This window comes from Paramisgurnus dabryanus, chromosome 1 (genome assembly GCF_030506205.2).
Source record: "Paramisgurnus dabryanus chromosome 1, PD_genome_1.1, whole genome shotgun sequence".
NCBI classification, from domain to species: domain Eukaryota; kingdom Metazoa; phylum Chordata; class Actinopteri; order Cypriniformes; family Cobitidae; genus Paramisgurnus; species Paramisgurnus dabryanus.
Genome location: NC_133337.1, coordinates 21,515,008 through 21,541,737, shown reverse-complemented (window position 1 = coordinate 21,541,737; position 26,730 = coordinate 21,515,008). Strand labels below are relative to the sequence as shown.

The following is a 26,730-nucleotide window of genomic DNA, read 5'->3' as shown; positions in this document are numbered from 1 at the left end:
GCTCTCTCCTTCATAACCCTGTTTCTGTGTCAGCCTGTGTGTTTCCTACCGCCAGCTCAGCATAAAAACAACCATACAGCCGGAAAATACAGGTTAGGTTACTTTCTCTCTAGCATTCTGTGGGTGGAATGGGTTCGCAGTGGTGCCTTCTGCAGACATGGCCATTAAACAATACATGAATCTCAACAGTAATGGTCATCAATATTTCTACAGGAACAGTATCATTTTACTTCCTCTTTAAAACTGTTCTTGTCTGGGAATTCAATGTGGAATCTGAAACATATGTAACATTAATGAGGTACTTTACATACATGTTAAAACTGATAGCACAAACTATTTGCAAATAAAGAGTTCAGATGCAAAATCCTCTAAGTGCATCTGACATCTTTTCTTGTGCATGAGAATTTTTTTATCAGGTTCTTATGTTTAATTTCACTTATTTTCACAAATACCACTTAAGTCATTTCATTAGTATTTAAAAAAAATGTGATTGTCTTTCGCTGCAAAACCCTCTAAGTGCATGCAAGCTTTTTGGCAAATAAAGGAAAGTCCACTTCTTTGGACATCACATAGTAGACAACAGTTGCAAAATCACTAAAGATGCATCTAGAAACATTGCAAATTATAAAAGTCAGAATTTAAATATGAAGAAACTCAAACACACCTTAGGGGGCACTATGATCAATTTTTGACGGAGGTGGTGTATAGCAGCTTTTGCATCAGAGTTCCTCAAAAAAGACTGCAGTATCATGTTATGACATCTATATTTACATCCATTTGCCATGTGCTTTCATCCAAAGTTATTTGCAGGGCATTTCATCTTTATTTTTTTGTTATAACGAACAGCACTTTTCCATTGCATAGTACCCCACAGTTTAGGTCGGGTCAGCTCACCTCACTTTGGCTTGGTTAGCTTTTCCATCGAGTTTAGTAACATTTCCGAGTGGGAGGAATTATAGGCGTATCGTTATATTTGCGCTGTCTACTGCTGTGACATCAAACAAGTAAGCGTGGTTGGATTGCTATACATCCCCATACATTCATTTATTTCTCAGTACGCCACAAAATAAAAATTGACCACCACAAATAGATGTTTGCAAATCGCGTTTATCACTTCCTCTGTCTCACATGACAGTTTCTGTACAAACACCTGTGGTGTCAGTCGACGCGCTCCGCTGAGCCTCATATAAGTTGCATTTAAGCATATGTGCGGACGTGCACACCGCGAATGTGCCGCCACAAACTGCAAGTTTGGAAAAAAATGTTATGGTGTTCCTGATTCTCAACCTGTGGATGTTTTTCATCGCTAAAAGGGAGTTTGGGAACTTACAGCAAAGCACAGATGACAACAGGTTTACTCGAGACTGCGCAAGCTAGCACGAAGGTAAAGTTAATCTTTTACATTATAGCGATGGCGCTGGTAGTGACCATTCTCTCAGACCAATCACTGATCTACTTTGTTTTTAGCGTCATGTTTTGGTATCAGCTCAGCTCGCTTGGAACCTCAACTGAGGTGGTACTAAATAAATTGTCAGGTACTACGTACTGCACCCAGTGGAAAACCCCCAAAAGTAAGCTGACCCGACCCAAACCGTGGGGTACTATGCAATGAAAAAGCGCCATATGTGTTCCCATGACTATTACGCTGCTAACGCAATTCTCTACCATGGAGAGACTTTCCCATTTTTGATGATTGTGACAACCATGATTTGTGAATTAAGGTGTACACTCAAATAAAACACTTACTTTTAACATGTGACCTTTTCAATAATGACTGCACCCATAAAAGACTTGAAATGCCACTGGCAGAGTCTGTTACTAATCTCACTTGACCTCTCATGTTCTTTTCATTTCACTACTTCCCCTTATCCCCACTATCTTGTCTTAATACCCTTCGATGTCCTCAATTTCATAATTGACTCTTCAAACGTTTGGCTGGAGCTAAGTAACGCAAGTAATTCATTGAATTGCAGCATAGACGCTGGAGGGCCGGGTTACATAGCAGTGACTCAAGCGGGCGCTGAGGGGTGCAGCTAAAAAAATGGAGGTGAAAATGAAGCGCAAGATGCGAATGACTATTCTCTCATGAGATGGAAGCGATAGCCAGAGTGCTGGTTCTTGTCAGACATTTTGGCACCTTCCCTGCACTCGCCTGCTTGTTTTCTTGACATCCAGAGAATTATAATCTTAAACTTACAAGTAATTGCTAAACAATAAATTAGTTAACTGTCAAGGCATTCAATTTACGATGTTTTGGATCTGTGGTTGGCATCTCAAAATATGTATGTGACGTTGTGCAAGGACCAAATACTTTTGCTTGGATTTGTATGGTTGCAATAAGAAGGTGAATTAGGGTGCAACCCAATATAGGGGGTCTTCCATTCAAACTGTCGTACACTTGGCATCTGAGCTAAAATTATAAAACTATTAAGATAAAAAAAAAACAATTTAGATAAACTACCCAAATTTTACAAAACTTGGTGCCAGATTTAGCAAAAGCACTACGGAGCAACCAAAGCATCCATTCATGTGAGCAAGAACTGAGATTGCTGGCTTCATTGTAGCTGATGGTTGAGAAACAAAGTGTTGTTTAAAGGGGACAGAGAATGAAAAACCATTTTTACCTTGTCTTTGTTGAATAATGGTAGTCTACCCACATTCACAAACATACAAAAAGTGCTAAACATGCTAAACATCTCAGTCTCATAGAAATTCCTCTTTTAGAAATGTCAGCCAGAAAACGGCCCAATCTGAAAAACTGATGCTTATGACATCATAGGCATCTCACTGCCCCTCCACTTTAAAATAATTGGCTACATTTTTTGAGTGGCAGCAAAGTCAGCCAATCAGTAATGATATTGCAAGTTAAGCCAGTAGGGGGAGACAAATAGGTGCAAAACCGCTTGTTTAAAATCCCCACCCTAAAAGAGCTATCTGAGAGAGGTTTTTAGGAAGCTTCGAAGGCATTACAGACCCAAACAAAAACGTTTTTGTCTACATGTCACATCACAGAACAAGGATAAATACCCCGTTCAATCATTCTATGTCACCTTTAAAATGTTTGGAAAAAAGTGTACAGTATGAACTCACTCTTGTGTTATTCCTCTCGGCTTTCAGCTCGGATATCTCCTCCTCCTTCTCCAGCAGCTGCTCTCTGCAGGCGTTGAGCTCCTTGGTCAGGGCGGCAAACTCCTGCAAAACACCAAAAAGCCATCACATTTAGTTTTGCTTGAGGACGATATGACATTGGGATTGTTTACTTTGTTGTATGTGCTCAGAATATTCTTGGCTAAACCTCACAAGATACTTTACATTTACTCCCCGAGGTCTGCAGTACATGTACTGTACATTAAATGAACAGACTGCCTGAATTTATGAGTAGCTGAACAATAAGCAGATGATCGCCCTTTGAGATTCAGAAGCTGCCACGACCAGAGCGAGATTAAAGCCATGTGAAACTCTTCACATAAGGAAAAGCTAAATCCCACTCAAGTAAATGGTACAGATTCAATGTACTAATGGTAATCTGCATTCACTGCAGTAAGAGGATTTTAGAAATGGCAGAAATGATGCCAGGCATTGATTCAGGCCTCAATGTGCTGTATTCATGATATAAATCGTGATGTATTTTTACGTACCTGGCACATTTAGTCAAGCTGGGTACCACAAAATACAAACTTGGAAATGTTATTTGCATTCATGTGTTTGACCATCACTTAGGACGGGTATGGGTAAAATAGACAACGAAGATTAGCAAAGCTGATGTGAACGTAGACGAAAAATACAGGTATCGTTATGCATGGATAAATGCAAGAATATAACAAACTGTTCTGTTCAATTCTCTCAATAAGAAGTTTGATCCATGGCATTGGTTGATGGTTAGAAAATGTCTTATTTATTTATTTAATTCAGCAAGAGTTGCAAATGCAATAGCGGTCACCTCAATTGATAAACATGAGTTGGCGGATGATGACAGGCCTGCCTTTCTATAACCAGACAGCGGAAATTGGGATCATGTAAAGGGAGCCTTCAAGGACAATATCTCACACTGGTATTGATCTAAGCCTGTATTTCGCTGCAAGGTTTCACTGATTATAGTGCGATAATTGAACAAGACTCAGTCCAGCTGGACATCAAAGAACCTCACAGAGGTCTTGCAGTGGTTGGTGAAATGTTGCGTATTAGGAGAATAGTATCAGGTAGGAGTCACTTGGTACAGCTCCTGCTGACCTAAATTCATGGAACTTCCCTTCCCATTTCTATCAAAATGGTGACTGGCTTTTAAAAGGAAAGGTATGACTACAGCCTACAGTTGCTATAATTAGTGTTACAATGTTTTCTATCCACATTTATACACTTTGTTCATCACTGCTGTGTTAAAACAACAACATTTAGAGCAGCTACCACGTCAATGTAAACACACTTTAAATTGAAGACAAACTACCCCTTGGAGACAATAAAGTGCCTGACACAGGCCAACAAGCAGCTTAAAATATTGGGTCTATATCAGATAAATCAATTTGTGATTAAAACTCCCACCGTCTTGCAACAGCTCTGCTACGAACCAAACCGCCATACAGTGTTTAGTGTCAAAGGTCAAATCAAATCCAACTCATAGCACCGAATCACACGGTTGCCCTTAGGTACCAAATGTGGGAGTCTCAAGCATTGGATCAACATCTGACAAACTCATTATAGTGTGAAGGTCTCACCAGTAAGAAAAGAGGAAGTACATTTGCAGTATTGACATCTTAACCCTTTGATTTAGAGAACATTACTCCAGATTACGGTATGCCATATTACTTGTGCTGCATTAGAAAAGAGAACTGTAAATTAGGTCTTCAATTCTGACACCAAGACTAAATATAGAGAACCATATCTATCTATCCATCCATACATCCAGATCCCGCATAATCCTGGCCTCAGGCCATTCAAAAAATACATGTTTGTTGGCCGAATCTGATCTGTCTGTCCGCCCCGCTAATTTGTGGTTCAGTGTTTCATTTTATATATGTGACCCTGGACCACAAAACCAGTCATAAGGGTCGACCAAATAAATAAGCTTTCCATTGATGTCTGGTTTGTTAGGATAGAACAATGTTGGTCCAAGATACAATGATTTGAAAATCTGGAATCTGAGAGTGCAATATAAACATAATACTAAACAAAATCTCATTTAACGTCCAAATTAAGTACTTTTAACACATTGGTAATGAAAAGGTATGTTTTAGCACCAGTCTCTACTGGCTTGCCGATGTAATGACATTGTTGACTGAATGGGGGAATTTCTAAGCTTTTACATAAAAATCAAGCTTGAATGGGAAATCTCCTATAGAAACGGGTAGGAACGCCAAGTTGATTGGTGAGTTTCTGATCACAATTTTGCTGCATCCACTCACACAAATAAAGTTTGAATATATTTACGGTAGAATTTAAAAAAAAAATATCGGTAACACTTTACAACAAGGTTCATTAGTTAACATTAGCTAACTACATTAGTTAACATTAACTAATTATGAACTGCACTTATACAGCATTTATTAATGTTTGTTAATGTTAATTTCAACAATTACTAATACTTTATTAAAATCTTGTTAACGTTAGTTAATGCACTGTGACCTACATGAACAAAAAATTTAAATCTTTATTTCTATTTACTGACATTAACAAGGATTAATAAATACTGTAACAAATGTATTGCTCATGGTTTGTTCATATTAGTTAATACATAATGTAACTAATGTTTACTAATGAACCTTATTGTAAAGTGTTACCAAAATACCTTCATGGAACGTGATCTTTACATAATATCCTAATGATTTTTAAAAAAAGATAATTTTGACCCATGTAATGTATTTTTGCCTTTTTCTACAAATATACATGTTACTTACGACTGGTTTTGTGATCCAGGGTCACATATTTGTATCATTTTATCATTGTTTTCATCAGTAATTTTGCATCTGTTTACTATGTCTTGACCAAAAAAGTGGCTACTTTATGGAATTTTTTACCAAAATGCTCACATGCACATAGAGGATTTTGCAGCAATACAAAAAATGAATTAGTTAAATAACAATGAAATGACATTTAAGTATATTATATTGTCAACTGACCTCCAGTTAAAATCTTCAATTGTCCAGCAGAAATGGGGGTTAATGTTCAAATAAATGTTTTTTTTTGTAGGCCTTTAAATGTTAATAATAAACGATCTGTTAACAAAAAAGTTCAGTTAATGAGAACATTTCTCATAAAAAATTTTCAAAACAATCTGCTTCTTTGTGTTTAATACCATTGTCAGCTCCCATTGCAATTTTCATGATACAAATATTTATAAAAAAAAAAAATAACACAAAAACATCAAAACATTTACTAAAACAACTCTCTGTGCCTAGTAAAATTAAAACCAGCATAAATCCAATCAAATGTGTTTCAAAGGCCAAAAAATTCTACCCAAATAAAACAATGGAAATAAAAAAGCACCAGCCAATCAGAACCAACACAAAGTGAGATTCTAGACCAATGTCATTTAAAGGACAAGTTCAGTATTTTACACTTAGGCCCAATCCCATTTCTCTGTTTTACCCCTTCCCCCTACCCCTTAGTTTTGCACGTTCACGTGAGAGTAAGGACCAATTGGGATGGCCCTTTCGCTCTCATGAACGTGCAAAACTAAGGGGTAGGCATAAGGGGAAGGGGTAAGACAGAGAAATGGGATTGGGCCTTAAAGCCCTGTTTTCAGATGGCTACAATGGCTGAATAGGTGCACTGGAACAATCCTTCCTAAAATGCATTAAACTTTCGTTTACAAAGACGTGAAACTCACCGAGTGGTCAGGGGTGTTCACTGATACTGTATGCTCACACAAAAATCGCTGCAAAAGATCCTTTCCAACATTTTTTCCAAACAAGGCTTTAAGTGTAAAATACCAAACTTGTCCTTTAACTGTAGGTGGCATTAAAAAATAATTTATTTAAATGTCTCATTATGTTGACAGTCAATGCTGGTTAGTACCAAACCTCAGGTTAACCAGGAACAGATGAGATTTGCCACTTGATGGTCTGCCACAATACTTGACTTGTCTGGGTAATAAGGGCAATTATATGTCATTTTTAATCTCTGCAGACTGAAAAGAGGCCAGGAAGGATTCACCTAGCCCGAGGACATGGACTCAATCACATTCTCAAGAAAAGCAACCATTTCTCAGCATATTTATAGCATACACAGAGAGCCCAGTAGCCTGCTTCTGGCAAATGCCCATTATGGCATGTCGAGTACATTGCTGTCTAGCAGAAGTCGCTGGGTTCAGTTTGGCACAGACGTCAGTGTGGATGAGTTAGCAAAGCGCTAATTAAAAAGTGTTGATTAGGAGGTGGTGGTGCAGAGGTGTTAGTCTTAGGGGAGAGACAGGCATAATTACAACATGTTCTGCACCGCTTTAAACAACGGAAGAAAAAACCTAGATAGACTTGTTAATGTTTTCAAAGCATGGTGTCAACGTCTACTATTTTTATACTGCTTTAAAAATTGTCAGTAAACGAAACTGCAACCGCACGACTGTTGATTTCGCTCAATGCAGACAAATAATTCTGTCAGCATCTCTATGAATGAAATATGGGTATGTGGACTACTTTGTTGGTGCTGTTTTGCTCTTGTATGAGCTTGACAGCCTTGACAAAGACAAAAGAAGAAATTCTTTCAGTCAAAAATTCAACCAGTCATCTTGAAAGTCCAGGCGCATCTCATATTTTTAGAAATGATTTTATTTGGCTTAATTCAAAACATCCTTTTAAGCGGAATAAGATGCACCCCTGGGAGCTGTTTTGGGAGGGAAATGGATCAAAGACTAAGCAGAGCATGAACCCTAAACTCAACGTAAGTTTATAGACTTCAGATCAAACACCCACCTATGTTACAATAACCTCCAAATGCACCCACTGCACTTGAAAAACACTCAAATATCTGCAAAGAAACATCTCCGGAATGCATCACGGTAACTAATGGGATGGGAGAAAACTAACACAATAAACCTCTAAGTAGAAATTTTAACAGCTACATAGATGATATATCAGCCACATATACTTTAAAATCTAGACTGAGGATGTGCTTTGTGTTTGATTAATCTTTAATGGCGCTATAAAGCTTTATTCAGAAAATATCCCATGGGGCTCTTGCAAGCTCACAGATGTAGCATACGTTGGGCAGAGTTCCTGTTCTTTCCTGTGTTTGCACGCAAGCAAGTCTTCAGAATATGGATCCTTAGATTTACAGTAAAAATTGTATTGGAGATAAAGCTGTGTTGTGTAGTAATGTCATTAAATCTGTGCAAAGAATAAACACTCAAGAATATTGTCAACATTTCTGCCAATGTTTTTATTTGGATTTAATTACTGAAAATTAAAATGGGGAAAACATGTTCCAAATATCAAAAAAGATATTGGGCCCTATCTTGCACCCAGCGCAATTGAGTTTGGCAGTGACGCATGTATCATTCGTATTTTGCACCGGCGCACAGCGGGTTTTTCCCTCCACAGACGCACGTCGGCAAACTAGGGAATGAACTTGCGCTCCCTGGGCGGTTCAGTGCAAAAAAGGAGGCGTGTTCCGGTGCAAACCATCCCTGATGCTATTTTGCAGTTTCAAAAAAAACAATTGCGCCACTGACCAGAAAAAAGTTGTCTAAAGTTGTTCATTATGCTATTTTAAGGACGCATGCTTGACCATAATGTATAGCGTGCACAACGCGCACACACTTTGCTTATCTAATCTACACAGATGCAACAGTTATTTTTGCAAATCATAAATTGTTACAATAAAAAATATTAATACATGAGATAAGGGAAATCATTGTGGTGAGCATTGTGCTGACATTTTTTATTTATTTTGTGTGGCTGCGTTAAAAAATTATCATGCAAATAACGATTAAAATATTTTCATAAGTTTGTTTGTGTGGCTGTATAAAGATTATTTTATGTAAATAATAATTCAAATGTTTTCATAAGAAACCTTAATGTATGTGAACTTGATTTGTAAGTGTACTTTGGGGTTGGACTGCTTGCGTTTCTTGGCTTTCAGCGGTGAGGGTGGACGCAGCGATGTCCTCTTCTGGCGTCAGGTCCTGTGTAGAGGCAGATCCACCTCGTGCCCAATTTATGCTGGCAAGCTTGGGATTCCCCCGTCTCCTGATATCATTGTAGCGCTTTCGCCGCAACGTCCTGGGGATGCCAGCTGATGAGACAATTGCGGCTATTTCCTCTCACGCCTGTTTAACCTATGCTGATTTGGGCGGGTTTCTCCTATCCCCATACAAAATAACTTCTCTGCCTTTGACTGCTCTTACAAGAACGTCGGTCTCCTCGGCTGTGAATCGCTCCTGGCGTGCGCCTGGTAAATCCGTCATAATAATAGCAACCCGCCATGGAACTTGCGCCCTTGCGTTTAAAGGGAATGTTGGATAGCGTTCTTATTGGTTTATTTGACGTTACGCCCAAACCACACCTATGAATAATGAACCCACTTAAGACCAACCCCTTATTGATTTGCGCCTGGCGCAAGAGTTATTTCTCCCGCCGGGAAAATAGCAACAGCGCCCAAGATCCGCCCACAAAGTCACTTGCGCTTCGCACTTGCGTTTCAGATCGTTAAAATAGAGCCCACAGTGTTTTGCGATCAAACAAAATGGTTTTTATTTCAGAAATTTACATTTCATGGAATAACTCTGATTTTTAATCACAGCTTTAATGTGTCTTTGTATCCACTCAGCTGTTGGGTGACTTAATGTCGCTCACGAGGTTTGCTTTTGTTGTCTTTTTCATGACATTAAAAATAAAATATTACTATTTTGAATCCATTCCCAACACATTTTGAGAGCAATGAACAAGTACAATATTCAAATTAATTGTTAATTACTAAAAATGATGGCAGGAACTATAGGGGAGAGTGGGGCACAACCTAACCCTTTTTAACTTTGGCTCTATTCAAAACATATTTAAGTTACATTAATTATTTTTTACACAATTAACACACACATCTCTGTTACAAATGAACACTTAAAAGTTTGTTTGTGGGACCTACCGTTATTGTACAATTACACCGAAAGTGAAAGGAGTGCAAATGTTACAACTTACCCCATAGGTGGGGTTAATTAATTGTAACAAACAGTTGGTTTATTTAACACCTGCTAGAAAATTTTGTTTAAACACAAACAATTCAATACAATTCTGTCTATGGTGGATATTGCTTATATATCTGCCTATAACAGATTAATGTGTGGACATTTATCCATCCATGATCCTTCATCTAACCATCCTTGTATTATGCATCAATGTATATAAATAGATTTTTTTGATATGTATGCGTGTGTGTGTCTGTCTGTATGTGTGTGTGTATTCGTTCGAATGGGATAATCTACATTCAGCAATGCAGATAATCCCACAAGCAAGACCCCATGAAAGGTCAACTATAAATTAAAACTCAAAACTTACATTTTAATACCGTTTGAAATTTAGCATCCAACACAAGTCGTTTCTCTCTATTAAAGTCAATTTGTAACAGAAGCTCCCTACGGACTTGCCCCCCATAATAAAGCCATTTCTTTCACAGCGGGAGAGCCTTATACTGTAAATCCATCAGCGGCACACAGCCATGTCACAGATCCACTCTCGAAAGGTCCCTTGGCTCGTGCGTCCCTAAGAATCGAGTTTGTGTGTTAGGGGACCACTGTGTTTGATTTACCCTGACCTTTGGCTGAGCAAGTAAAGGGGTTGTTGCGTGGATGTAAAGCCATCCATAAATCTGCAGAGGGGGCAATTACGATCCACGGATTTAGCACTCCACACGGGCCCTGACGGCTAATTCTGTCCTCTGTGTGACAGTTATTAGAAAGCAGAGGCTGGGTGTGTTGAAGACAGCCAAGCTGCTATTTTGGTTGTTTTGGTCAACCACATTCACATTATTTGCCAAAACCCAGAATAAATACCACAACTTTTGTTTGCTGATAGAATCACAAATAAAACTGTTTAAAGTTCAACAAACTCCTATGCCCAAATATTAAGCTGGCACACGCTAAAATGGTGCAGATTGTTGAGGAAGAGTCCCGTATTATTAAAGAAATTTGGCTGGCGGATGTTACAATGTTTGAAAAAATCCTGATTGATGTGAGATCCAGCTAAATATTACAGAGACTTAAGTATGGGCTCTTTTAACTGAAACCATGTAACAAGAACACCCTAGCAAACCACACGGCAACATGCTTAAAACACCAAGCATTTTAATATAGCCTATGTTTAATATAAATATTGTTGTCAACTTTTGATGCATCTAGTTACATAAAACTATAAAGAATCTGAGTCCAGATAATGTCTGAAAAAATACCCAGCATGCTCTATCAGCAACCCACAGTGACAACAAAGCTTGTTAACATCACTTCATCAGCAGGAAAACAAAAGAGAAAGTAAGAGAGAATGCCCACTGTACTTTTCGTCCTATTTCTGCAAAACAAAGGTTAGATATTTGCAATGAACTTTACCTTTTCCCTGTGGAACATCTGCCATGTTTTAATGGAAAAAAATATCTGATTTATTCATGAGTTATTTGCTGCATTTGTTATGCAAGAAACCTATTCTCGGCTTTGGAGGACACTGGAGTTGATGGCGGATATGGCCCCACCTATGTGTAATGAGTGTCACACATTCTCAATTTAAAACCAATATAGACAAGCACCCGACCAGAACAGCACTGCAAAACAAATGCATGCTGGAAATGTCAGCACATGCATACCAGCAATGGACAAGACCAATGGAGTCAGAAGTTGCTGGGTTTTAATGGGAAACCTATCTGATCAAACCTCTATAGACACTACATTGTCATTATTTTCCTGTAAAATCTTATAGTACTAACACTGTTCTGAGCCAAAATATTAAAATGTTTTGGTTTGACATTTGAATGTGTTATATCAATACAAAAATACATTATTTAAATCTTTCCCCACCAGCGTTTAAAAAAAAAAAAGTTGCCAGCCAGCGGCAGCATTTTTCATGATTTTCACAAAAGTTTAAAGCCTTCCAGAAAATGTTCTTTTTTAAATATATAAACAAACAATATATCAAATGAAAATGAACAGACCCTCTTGCTTTCAAACAAAAAAAACCGTTTCACCCTACCTTTAGTGGTTCTTTTGCAATCAGCTTTTGAATATGGGTAGGTTTTTCCAAAAACACCATATTTTGAGCAAAAAGCAAAAATAATTCCATATTTGTGACGGACTTTTCATAGAGATCCCATTCAGAGCGATCTTTAAAACAGACACGGACATGCAGCAGCTTGCCATAGAGCAATACTTCCGGTTTTAAAAAGTTGCGGAAGGGCGGAAAATCTCGTCATTGGCGGGGAAGCGTTTTCTCTTAATGGCGGGGAAAGAGTTAATGGCGGCGATGAGTTAAAGACATCATATGCATATTTCCAAGTAAACAAGTTTCTTGTTTTAGCTTTAAAGTAGCACTACACATACCCTTTATGCATTAGGCAATCCCACAATGCAATGCAAGTAGCTTAGCAAACTAAATCTAAGATGGGACACACTGGCTATGTTTGTCAATCCGACTAAATTTAATACGATTGAAGGTTACGACAATACAGTATACATGCACTATAAACATTGTTATCTGATTTAAATGTTCGTTTACATGTACATTCTATAGAATCCGAACCGAATGTCTGCTCAAGCGCACAGCCTGGGTTGCCAGATTCCTGAATCAAAACCATCAAAATGGATATTCAAAACTAGCCCAAAAACATCCCAAAAAAACAGTTTAAACAGTACCCAAATCTAAACATAAAAAAGCAGAGGGCTTGGCAATACTATGCTGCAGATGGCATTTCTCGTCGAGTTCACGCTTTATCTCTGGATAAAAGTCAAAACTGAGTTAGAGAAAGTTGTTCTTAAGAAGTTTTCAGATATAGGTAAATTACACTTTTCAAAAGGCACAACGCTATTTGCTTTAAGTAGCCTAATATTTTAAAAGTACACATAAATGAGCCTACTGACTATTTTAACCCATACTTGTGCAATCTTTTACTGTGTCAAAAAGCTAATCCACTGTGAATTCACAGCTCCCTATAGATATTAGAAAGCAAGGAGGCTAACTTAAGTATTCTAGATTCTCTGAGAGAGCTTGTAACCCCTCCACATAAATATCTACAATAACAGTCAGCCTGCTTTTGAGAGTGGACAAAAGCAAAGAACAATAACTGTCAGATCAGATAACAACAGCCCAGCGTACGTCTCTGTATACACCCGATAAAACGAAAGGGCCAATGGCGGTGTAGGCACCCATAAATCACCTCCACAAGCAGGCGTAAAAAGCCGTGGTTGGTTTAAGAATCTTATGCGAAGGGCCCTTCAAACTCAGTTCACGTCCAGTGAGGAATCCTTAAGGAGATCATTCAAAGAGGAATTAATCAGACACCAAAGGCTGATAGGAGACACAATATAGTTGAGCTGATAAACAAGACACAGACAGCTTAAACCCTCTCAGCTCAGTGAAATGAACTATGGCGAGTAAATTTATAGGCACACAAAATGGCAGAGGAAATTTATTTCCATGAATTTTCCCATAGAGAACGACATAAACTTATTAAAGGGAAGTCATTGTGTAGCAACTTGGGATTTTTTTTATACCTATGTGGCTTTTAAGCTTTGGGGTCATTTATGTGCTTATGTACCCTTAACAATTGACCAAATTAACTTTAAACAGACCAAGACATTTAAAATGTACTGTCGAAAAATAGTGATTATTTTTCCTTCACGCAAAAAATTGTGCTAAATAGTACTTAAAGCTCATAATCAAAGGGGAACCATTTTCAGCACTAAAGAACACCTACTGTATATAGCACCGCGGTAGAACCATAAGTGGTGCTAAAGCATGACTATAGAGTGTGGGTCTATACAACTTCTTGTAAAAACTGCTATACATAATAAAAATTTTAAAAAACACATATAAATCCACTGGTCATTTATAATGGCAAAACCATTTTTTTTTATAAATTAATCTTGTCTATAAATAAATCTATTACCAAATGTTCAGCAACCAAAACATTCAGCCAAAAATAGCAACGAAAATGCTTGTATGGCCGAATAAGTAAAAAAGACTGAATAAATTTCACCAAACAATAACGTTTTCAAATACAGACGCAGACGCTTTATAAAAGCAGCAAACATGATGGCAGTGTGAAAGCATTTTTAAGTGTCAGAGAAAGCGGCTTTTTTGCTATTTTCAGACAAACTGTTTTGGCTGACGAACATTTGGTGCATCCCTAATATATTACAGTATGTATTCATATGTCTACTATAATATGTCTTTTGAAGCAAAACCATTCACTTGTGAGAGAAAAGGATTGATATTTTGCTTTTAGGAGGTTGAAAACGTTGACCACACTTCAATGGCATTGCAAAGCTACTGTCAGGGTTTGTGTTGAATGAACCCAAGAGCAGACGTAGTGGGAAAAACTGAAGACTTTATTTTAACAAACAGAAAACAAAAACCCACGATGGGGCAAAACCAACATGAAACAAGATGCACCAAGCACAAACAGGCCTAGACTATACTACATTAAACATTAGACAAAGAACTGGACTAAACTAGACTAGAATGACAAAGAACAATAAACTAGACTTAACTTGATGAGAGCAACAATCAGGTCAGGAACAAAACAGTACGATCACAGACAGAACAAAGAGCACAAGGACTTTAAATAGGGGAAACTAATGATGGGAACAGGTGGAAATGATAACAAGTAAGGGAGCGGGTAAAAAGTGACAAGACACAGGAAATACGTGGTCTAGTATAGTTAATATAGACCACATATTCCCCACACAAAACATTGTACTGTTAGAACCCTGCCATACAAAACTAGATATAAATACCAACAAGATTAAGGCAGAGTCCTAACAGGACCCTCCCCTCAAGGGACGCCCCCTGGCGGCCCTCAAGGAGAGACACAGGACAAGACAGATTGGACACTGGACAACATCCACGAAAACATGACAAACACCAATAAAGGAAGAGAAGACAGAACAACAAGAGGGTTAGGGTGAGACAACAAGAACAATAAACAAGGGAGGGGGGGCGGGAGGATGGGACTAGGTGGAGCACGAGCCTTCTGACCCCGGGGAGTAGCTGAGGGATGGCTGCGAGAAATGCGGGCTGGCTTAGCGGGTTTCTTAGGGAGAAAAAACGGCTTGGGGCAGGGCGGGAACAACAAAGTCAGGGTTTAAAGGCTGAGGGGAAACAGGAGACATGACAGGGGGCGCTGCGTCCGGCAGCGGAGACGACATGGATACAGTGACAGGGGACTCAGCGGGCGGCTGCGGAGACAAGACAGGAACCATGACGGGGGGCACCGCGTCCGGCAGCGGAGACGACATGGAGACTGTGACAGGGGGCGCAGCGGACGGCTGCGGAGACGAGACCGGAATCATGACAGGGGAGGCTGCGGACGGCAGCAACGATGAGACAGGGACAATGACAGGGGACTGCAGCGGAGGCTGCGCAGACGGCTGGGGCTGCAGCGGAGGCTGCGCAGACGGCTGGGGCTGCAGCGGAGGCTGCGCAGACGGCAGAGGCTGCAGCGGATCAGGGGCCTGAGAGGTGGCAGCAGGCTGCAGAGCCAAGGAACCCTTCTTCCTCCTCTTCTTTTTGGGACGCGGAGCAAAGAACGGGGCAGGTGGAATGAACGCCGTGGTGGGAGTGGCAAGATCCGTGGAGGACCCCTCGGACGCCGACTCCCACGAGATCCGCCTCTCGCGCATCCCTCGAAGGCTGTCAGGCTGGGCAGAGCTTGTGGGGCCCAAGGTGGTGAGCGCCGGGTCCTCCTGTGTCATTACCCCCATGACACGGCCCTCCGGGATTGAAGGCAATGAAGATGGTAAGGAGCTTAGTGTGGTTTCTCTCCCTGCCTTCTGCTCACACTGGACAAGGTGCCCTACCAACTCCCGGTAGGAAAGACGGACCAATTCCTCCCGCCTTTGCAGAGGCGGGGGGTCATTAAGACCAGCAATGAGGTAGGAGTTGGCCAAGATCTCAGGGAAACATCCCCTACTCCTCTCCACGGATCTAGCATAGTCCCTCAGGGAGAGCCCTCCTTGAGGGGGAAAAGGGCCATTGCCAGCCAGGGTCTCATTGGAGAGGGTACTCCACCACTCCAAGTCAGAATCACACTGCATAACGGACTGTCTGCTGGGTTCAGTGTGCTGTGATCGTCCTGTCAGGGTTTGTGTTGAATGAACCCAAGAGCAGACGTAGTGGGAAAAACTGAAGACTTTATTTTAACAAACAGAAAACAAAAACCCACGATGGGGCAAAACCAACATGAAACAAGATGCACCAAGCACAAACAGGCCTAGACTATACTACATTAAACATTAGACAAAGAACTGGACTAAACTAGACTAGAATGACAAAGAACAATAAACTAGACTTAACTTGATGAGAGCAACAATCAGGTCAGGAACAAAACAGTACGATCACAGACAGAACAAAGAGCACAAGGACTTTAAATAGGGGAAACTAATGATGGGAACAGGTGGAAATGATAACAAGTAAGGGAGCGGGTAAAAAGTGACAAGACACAGGAAATACGTGGTCTAGTATAGTTAATATAGACCACATATTCCCCACACAAAACATTGTACTGTTAGAACCCTGCCATACAAAACTAGATATAAATACCAACAAGATTAAGGCAGAGTCCTAACAGCTACAAAGAGCCAGAACAGCAGTAAAAAAAACTGATTGTGTACAGCTGAAAAAAGGAAGTCATATAACCGAGATGGCATGAATGTACGTTTTGAAAGAAATTTCATTTTCCGGTGTAAATCAAACAGTTCATTACGATGCAATACAATGTTGATTTTCTCCACCAGGAATGCGATATTAGCTGATACATCAAACACTTCTTCCATGCAATTACAATTCGATTCAATTAATTTATTGATATCTTTATATTACATGCCTAGATAAGCAGTTAAGCAGTTTCCCCGCCAGCATTTGTTTTTTTAAGTTGCCAGGCAGCGGCGGCATTTTTTATGATTTTCACAAAAGTTTAATGTCTTCCAGAAAATGTTCTTCTTTAAATATATAAACATACAATTTATCAAATGAAAGAACTCTGCTTTAAAAAAAAATCACGTTTCACCCTACCTTTATTTGTTCTCTTTTTATCACCTCTCAAATATGAGTAGGATTCTTCTTAACACATTTTGATCAAAATTTTTGTGAATGACTTTTGATAGAGATCAGATTCAGAGCGATCTTCGAAACATACACAAAGTTTGAACTGTTTGGTCCTAGCGGTTACTTCTGGGTTTCATAACTTGGTAAGAGGGTCACCTGGTGAATTATATCGGATTAATACGGATTGCTAGAAAAACTTGTAATTTGCAGGGAAGCGTTTTCTCTTAATTGACGCGGGGAAATAGTTAATTAAACTCTTTGAAAATATCACAATTCCTGTCTCAATTGGAAAATACACGTGCTAATCAAAAAATACACGTGCTAAACACATACTTGTCTTCTGTCTCTTTCGCTGTGTTTTTGCTGCTACAACCGCTTTGTTGCTGATGCTAGCAGATGAAAATAAACAAAAATGCGCGCTTTGGTGGAAATGCAACTATCAACAATTTTCAAAAACGTAATATGACAGATAATATGCCACTTTCAAAACTATTCAGAAATGTTTCGCTTTAAATCCATGCTGTTGAAAAAACTTTGTTTCAGGAGAGGCAATTCTCTCTTTGGAATGAGAGGAGCAGCGAGTGAGACGATAGCCATTTGCGCTCAGTTTGACTTTTGACCCCGCTTGATTCTGACTCGCAGTCACTCTCTCAGGTGTCCTGTCTATAAAATCAGTCCATTTCATTTAGTTCTTTATGTCTGGGCACACTGATCTCTTTTTTCATTACATTCTACTTTAGAAGAAAGGGCTCAATTGAAAAACCAGAGGATGGAGAAAGTAGTTTAGAGGCACAGGTGAGCTAAGATGAACAATGCAACCCAATTGATTTTACACAGCAGCACACTGGGAAGCCATAGACGGTGTTACCTTCAGAAGAAACAATTGAAACGTAGTACGTAAAATCACTGTCTAGGATTCAACAATCCATTAGAGAAAGAAGCTAAAGTGCTGCTACCGTGAACTGTGTATAATTTGTTAACTGCCTGTAATTACAGCACCTACTATACTACAGCAAATACATTAGTAACAGATTCCAGGAATGAAACTCATTGGGTACAAACAGTCCCCAAACTAGTAGTAAACAAACAGCAAAACAGACCAACCAGATACACAACACAAATTAAAATAGTTCTCTGACATTTGTTGAGAGTTCTCTATAAAACTACACAACTTTCCTGCAAAATAAAGCCTGCAATTAGGAGACCATTAGTATACTGTTATATAAACAGCGTATTAAAGTTTTAACTTGCCTCAGGGAAATGTGTTTATTATTTAAAAAAGTCATTTGTGCAGTATTAGTTTAATACAGAGAGTCAACTATAAGTAAACCATTGGTAGGTTAATTTCCCCAAAGTATAAACACTGTTTAAAGTCAATATTCTTCGAATATTCATTATTTGTCTTTTATACCACGGGGCTTTTAAATGCTTTATTCTGATTGGTTGAGAAATGTTCCATGTGTATTACTGATGCGCGGGTCGTCAGTGGGTTGCCAGTTTACATAGCGATGTAATCTAATGCCTGTTTCCAAGCACTTTTAAGTTAAAATAAAGCCTGTTTCACTTTTATTAAAATCCCATGTATGTCTTTTTAATGGTTGCAATAAAAATAGATACAGTGGTGCAGGCCCAATAATTTCATAAAAGCAGGACCCGTGGGTTGTTACATTTTTCAATAAACGCACACCTAACCTATCAAATGTCTTAAAATAACCACCAGAGCAATGTCACAGCTAACTGTGGTATAAGCGGAATAATTGACACCGGTCCTTTGATTTATCATCACCTGTCCGCCACAGAGCGACATTCCCTGCGGATAATAGACGGCCGTCACGCGAGACCAGACGGTCCGTAAATAAGTCTAGTCATCCGTGTCACATGCCAGACTGCGCCAAGTTTTAAAGGTCAGGATGGATTCATTCTTGCCACCTAGAGTTATGCCAGCTACAGTATTATGCAAACTGGTGCATTGCTACAAAACATAAGATCCATAAACTGATAGACAAACACACAGCAAAAACTTGTACCAAACCAGACAGACAAGCAGACAAACACACAGAGAGGTAAGAGGTAGGAGCACCAGGGCCCACGGCAAGTGTTCACTTTGCATTAATGTGATGTTTGATGCTGTGCACCTTTGCCATTTTCTTAAAGGTCTTTAGTGTGGTACTCTGCCCAGGACACTATTAATGTTTCATAGGATAATTCTGTATGTCTGAAACACAAAAACATCTTGTAAAGTCATTATTAATTTATTACTGAGCATTATTGGTTGGAAAATGTATTGCAGGAGATTTACGTTCAATGACCCGCGGATGCACGTTGCAGACAGAAATGCCAAGAGCTGGCTTCAATAGGGAGCTTGTTGGGATCTGATTGGCTGACATTAGGGTGCAATGTTAACAAGGATGAGATGTCAGTTATTTTATGACGATTTTGAGGGTTTTTACGTTTGAATCAATATCAAGTCATGATATTGTGCTTGTCAAGTAGCTATTAAAACTCTGTAGTATGCTTGTTTTACATCAGCACATTACAGTATATATTGTTTAACAACGCTCCCACGCTGAGTATTTTTTACCATTTAGTGAAAGCCACAGGGATCAGCACAGACTCCAGCAGTGACATTAATGATCACATACGTTGAATTTCTCAAACACATGCAGATGCACGTTTATACTCACACACACACACAGAGAGACACGCTTCAAGTCCCACAGCAGCAGTGCAGGATTCACCATCACAGAGCCCAGCCTCCATTTGGGAGTCCATTAAACAACTCATTTACCGGGTATTTTTACCACCGTTACTGAACAGAAAGCGTATACTGAAGTTACATACCTTTCAAAGGCAAGTTTTTCTGAGAGTATTTGTTTTTACCGCAAACCTGAGGTTTCAAATTAGATCTTCTCTCTTTGGAAGAATCTAGCTCTCCTCTACTATCCGAAATAGGTTTGGAGGTATTGTTTTCCTGCTGGGAATCCGGTTAGGCCCTATTTGCTTCTCCAAAACTGATCTTTCTCCTGCAGTTTTGCTCCACTCTCAACTTTATTTCTCGCCTTGCTGCCCTTTTCAAAGGACTCAACATTTTGGAGTAAAATAATATTTACAGTATCGTTGTATTAGCAGCAACCTTTACTGAGAGCTTGTAGTGTACCTTATTACATTTTCAAAATGGTTAATCTACTTTAACTTATGAGTAGCTTGAAATACTCATAGATTCAAGTATCAAAGTAGCTTTCCCAGTGCTGCTTTATATTCATGTACACACATACATCTGTCTTCACTCCAAAGCTATCATAGAAGTGCTGTGGTTTGAGCAGACTTGTGTGTTTGAGAGGATTTACCTCCTGCAGAAAAACAACCACATGCTCTTACAGACAGGTATACAGAGACAACATGCTCACACAAAAACTGCATGCTAGGCAGTCTTCATTTATTTTACACAACAAACCCCTCCAGTAGATAACAAACAACAGACATTACAATATTACAGGTGCTCCCAAGCAGGGGTGTAACGCAAATCTTATGCCAATGTCTCCTTGGGCAAATGAATAAACTATACTATGGAGGACCTTACTGAGTCAGACAGCATTCCCTGTTTTCCCTCCAGCGATAGCCCTGGACATAAGAAAGACTCTTATGAAAGCCTATAACTTGTCACTATTACAAAACCCACTGCATATACAAGATGCTGTCAATCATCATTGTTGCTGCTGTTACTCAACCCCAAGTACCCTGTTCAGCAGTTTTGGTCTCCAGAATGAATTCCTCATAGATGGACTACAGAATTTAGACTGATGGTTCTGTCAAAACTAAATGGCAGAGGGACTGTAAAACATCCTAAACTACATGAGAAACATTGACCCTCTAGTTTCCATTTTCTTTTTCAGGATCTCCTTGGTCCCTGGGCCCTGAACGTGTGGTGGCCATAAAAGCCCTGAACTTTTAGCTGTAGCGCGTAGGGAGTAAAACTCCCACAATGGTTTTTTAATGAAGACTGAGGTTCACTTGGAGGTGAAATGTCAGGTTAGATAGATGTGAAAAGTGACACGATGCCAACAGGAAGCTGCAACTTAATGGCACAGCAATGCAGGTGGAACTAAAAGTTTTTCTACAAACGCCTATATGGGGTTGACCGATATGGGGTTTTTAATGGACAATGCCAATATTACGAAGCAATATGGCCGATATGAGACAAATATAACACAAATGTAATTACAGTAAATTAGAAACAAACTTTAAAAATTTTTTTTAAATTTACCCTTTTAAAAGTACTTAAAGGTCACGTTCTTCCTGATCCCACACATAATGTCATGTTGAAAGTGAATAATAATTGCTTGTTTGACTGTCTGTCCGACTTAGCCTTTACATCTTAGCGTGTTTTCATTACAAACAACAAATTTAAGTAACAGAAAAGTGTACTAAAAGATTTATTGGCCGATGCCAATAGTAAAAATATCGGCCAATATATCAGCCACTGCAATATACCGGTCCATCACTCCTATTCCTGTCCTGTCCAAACCAAACCAAATTTATCCTGTTCTATCCTATCCATTCCATTATATTTGATTGTGTCAGTTATAGTACACTCATTGTGCTCATGATTGTATACCATCTGAAGATTGTTTGGGTTGAGCAGGATGGCTTATTCATGAGTTAGCCTTGGCCTTATATTCTTATGGACTGAAGATGCCAGGTAGCCCATGGGCTTTATGAGTTTTCTGGCCAAAAAATACCACAATGCAACTTATGAGCCAAAAAAATATCCTTTTCATATATCCTTTTAAGATGGGACCAACCTGAGGTAAAGTGAAACAAAAAATCTACAAAAAGCTAGCTAATGATAGCAAACAATAATCTATTCTATTATCTGTGCAGTGTAGCATTGGAGAATGGAGAATGTGTTGCTTTGTTTGGTTTGTTTTTAGTGCAAAAAGTTTTCAAAGAAACACTCGTTTTAATTTTATTCACCACATTTCATCTGAGCCTTCATCAACAGTAATCATTGAGCTTAATTTCTACCCAGAGACTAATTAAAAATATCTCCTTGGTTTCACAAACTGGCATGCACTCAATTCGTGACATATTATGTTATGCGTGACATAAGCAAGGGATTGTTTGTTCAGCTCAAAACAAATCTGCACACATTTGCTGTATAGCTGATTTACAGTAGCTCATCTGTGACAAACAGATAAGATCTGATCACACAGAATTGCTTGGCATTAAATGATTCTCATTAGCCCTCAATGTACAGGGATGTAGTTTTGAAACAGCTGTGCACATTATGTTTTGTGTTCAATCATACATGTAGTTAAAACCAATTACGATCTTATTCACAACATATAACCTTTACCAATAGGCTTTATTCCCAGCTGCACTACTTCCTGAACTTCAGCCAGCTCCTTGTTTCCTGTCTGCCATTACTGGACAAACTGATTAATCCAGGCGTGCCTGACCTCAGTAGTCACAACAACAATAATCAGACACACCTGGATTAATCAGTTTGTCCAATAATGGCAGACAGGAAACAAGGAGCTGGCTGAAGTTCAGGAAGTAGTGCAGCTGGGCATAAAGCCTATTACATTCCTCATTAAAAAGACCAACAGATCAGGAATAACATTAACATTGCTCACAGCAATGTTGAAAATGAAATCCAACAATGACTATCTGAAGTCAATAAAATTTTGGCTTTACCCCTAGTGCTTTAGATCCATTCCATTTAAAGCATAATAAAACATTTTTAAAATAGAGGAAATACCGGTACATAAATACACTGTAAACAAATATGCAGCATGATGTTAAAACAACTTGCAAGTCAATTCAAAATACTATTTTAAATTTTGTCTTGTGATAAGTTGACATAACCTGAAATTCTTTAACTTAATTTGCTAAGTTAAAGTAACATAAATATCCATGTTGATTTGACAAAAATGCTTCATATTTAATTTAAATTAATACTAATAATAGCTGTGCCCATATGCCTGCACAATCAAGCACGAACAACACATTGCCTGTAAAAGGGTACAGGAGATTTAACACTGTTAACTCACACCAGAAGTGTTGATTGATGCTATAATAATACAAGTCTTGGTGTAATATTAGACATGGATACAGTCAAAGTGTGAGTAATACAACAAACATGACTTGTTGTACCGTAAATGTACAAAATCATACGACATTTGCCATGAGTACACTCTAAAAAAGACTTATTTTCATCCCAGCATTGTGTCAAAAAGAAACAAGCCCAGACATTGGCTGCTCCATATTTGACCCAAGGCTGGGTTGAAAATGCAGCATTTTTTAGAGTGAAAGTAATGACAGTAAATTCAATTCATTTTTTACGAACTACTTCTTTAATGTCATTGCATTTCATAGAGCAAAAATCTTCACATTCAGTTGAACTAAACATACTTGCTCTTTTTCAAGTGACTGCTTGGCTTGCAGCCAAATGTGATAGACGCAAACAAAAAATGTGTTCAGTTAATTTTCCTTCATACTTTAGTGGGAAAGTGAAGAAGATAAACAACTTGCAAAATAGCTTCTAACTACACGACACAGTGACACAACAGCATCCAACAACCTCTACCCTAAAGTCATATATATATACCCATATGCACTTAATTATTTAAATTCAAGCATCAAAATCAGTGGTTTCCATGGAAACTGCTCTTTATAGACACCCATATGCTGTGCCGATCCTTTGTTGAAACATAAAGCAAAAATCTTCAAAGTAGGTGTGTTGAGGTCTGGAGAATGGAAGGTGCATTAATTACCAGAGATGAAAGTGAGCCGGACGAAACGGACTAATACAGACAGTTGACTTTCTTGCTAAAAACAGAGAACATGCATTACACGATAAACAGCACCAAAGTCAAAAGTGACATTTAATCTCTGTGATTTTTAAAGATCAAAACTGCTAAAAAGGAATATGGCCAAAGAGTGAACCCAGAGGGACGCCTACAGATAATTAAACTTGTACAAATACAAACGTCTGCAATATTTCTACCGGTTTTCATAATGACTAAAATACAATCTGCATAATCTTGCTAAATCATTCATATACACATTCTAAGAGAAAAGGTAGAAAAACTGTCACTGGGATGGTACCCTTTTAAAAGGTCCTAATATGTATCATTAAGGTACTAATAAATGTGAGGTACTAATTTAGGTACAAATGTCTTCGGTGACAACTTTGTACATTTTATTCTGAGAGTGCATGTTTACATTTACCTGTTTACATATTTAATGCTTAATAACTGTTCACAGCAGGTGATTAATGCTCAGCAATTGTCTTCACAGTTTTTGTTGAAGGTGGTGTTATGAAAACTGTAACTGCAGTGCTTTAAAGGGAATTAATTTAGGAGAGTTTTGTAACAGCATGCTGACGCACAACATGCCAAAACTCTTTTCTTGCATCTCTAAATTCATTGCCTTACGTCAAATACTATTAACGCTAAAACCGTAAAAAAACATCTACCCCAGTAGTCCTCTTTTTGACTATGCTTACATCCTTCAGAGAAAAGTTGCGAACATTTACTCTCTAACATCTTTACAGTATGAGAAGAATAGAATTTAAAAAAAAAACAAGAAAGGCTAAATCGATGGCAATGCATGGGGACCTTCCCGTGGGCAGCACCCCTGTCATGACAACTGCAACACATTGAAAACAGATGCTTATTATAGGGGATCATTAGGCCACAGTGAGAGGCAAGCTTGACATGTTATTAATTATGGCCAAATCTCATCAACTGGGGGATAGCAAATCCAATGAAGATGCTAAGCTATACTGCAGAGGTTACTGAAGTTAACCTTGAATGTCTCTCTTTATCATATTACATTTATGAAGTGAAGTCAATCTGACATATTGACTGTGGCAGAATTTAGTCAATATTTTACCATTACAATAATGCACATGCGAAAATATACTTTTTGGACGTTTGCCACTTTTTATTGATGGAGAAAGTAGTAAGCCAACTAAAATTAAACAAAATAAGAGGAAGATATGACAAGGCCAGAATTTAAATTTGAATCTTGTTCATTTTTATCTTATAAACATATACTATTGCTCATGTTAGTTCATAATGTACAAATGGATGTTATCATGTGCAAATTCACACCAAACTAAATTAAATACAATTTTCAAACATTTTTAGTGCATTTGCCTGCTAATTATAAAAAAATATTTGCTAGGCAGTTTTATCCAAGCAACTGTCAGTGAATTTCAAACAATGACTGTAAAAAAATAGATGATGCGTCTCCATAGACTTCCATGGTAAAAACATGAGGCCAAAATATCTTAAAAATGACAGCTGACATTTGGAGCCACATTCTGCAACTGCAGACTAATCATTTACATAATAAAAGTTTTTGTTTGCATCATATATGTGGGTATAATAATTATGTATATATAAATACACACACATGCATGTATAATATTAAGAAAAAAATACATAATAAATAAATATTAAATAAATTAAATATAAATATAAAAATGTATATACACATGTAAATATGTCTTAAATATATACATGCATGTGTGTGTTTATATATATATATATATATATATATATATATATATATATATATATATATATATACATATATATATATACATACACATAATTTATATAATTTATATTTATATATAAATATATATTTAATTTATATATATATATATATATGTGTGTGTGTGTGAGTGTGTGTGTGTGTATATAAATAAACACACACACACACATGCATGTATATATTTAAGCCATATTCACATGTGTGTGTGTGTGTGTATATATATATATATATATATATATATATATATATATATATATATATATATATATATATATATATATATATATATATATTCTGCAAAGATTAGTCACGATTAATCGTTATAGTGTTTCGGAGGTGGAGCTACGGTATCAAGGCCCTGCCCATTTTCACACTTGATCCAATCACAAACACATAAGTCGAGATGTCACACCCCTTTTAATAACTTCACATAACTTACTTAAACCAAACTTATTAAAAATAATTACACTTAAATGTACATCAACATGATCAAAATAAGTTAAATACAATAACAGAAACTGTATATGTTGCTGTATATACGATCATGATGAGTTACTGTAGTACTAAAGCATGTGTTTAAACCAATCAATGGTATACAGTGTACTTTATTCAGCCGCCTCTGAGATTTATGTATTAAAAACTTTCAAATACTGCTAGTAAACAAAAATGAATCTGAGTGCATCAGCAGAATCCAGCTGTACTCAAAGGATAAACACTTGTTCACGGCAAAAATTGTATATCTCCATAGTACACAAAGCTAATGACAATGACAAAACTAATAAGTAATAATGCAAAAGTAACCTTTAATTAAGTGAGTGACCTTATTTGTTCCAATTTATAATGAGTAATCCAATACTTTAACACAACTATTACCCAGTAGACACATTTCCCCGACTCCCCCTGTTAATAGATCAAACCATTGTTATACCAAAGG

General features: G+C 38.1%; 1 protein-coding gene across 9 annotated transcripts in view; it reads right to left on the bottom strand.

The window, feature by feature from the left end:
- ppfia2 (PTPRF interacting protein alpha 2) overlaps nt 1–26,730 on the bottom strand; it is a 180,838-nt gene that overhangs the window by 53,577 nt on the left and 100,531 nt on the right. For all 9 annotated transcript variants that reach the window (XM_065268622.1, XM_065268621.1, XM_065268624.1 and 6 more), the window contains one exon: nt 3,091–3,192. In XM_065268622.1, coding sequence (XP_065124694.1) covers nt 3,091–3,192 — 102 coding nt within the window. The remainder of the gene's footprint in view (nt 1–3,090; nt 3,193–26,730) is intronic.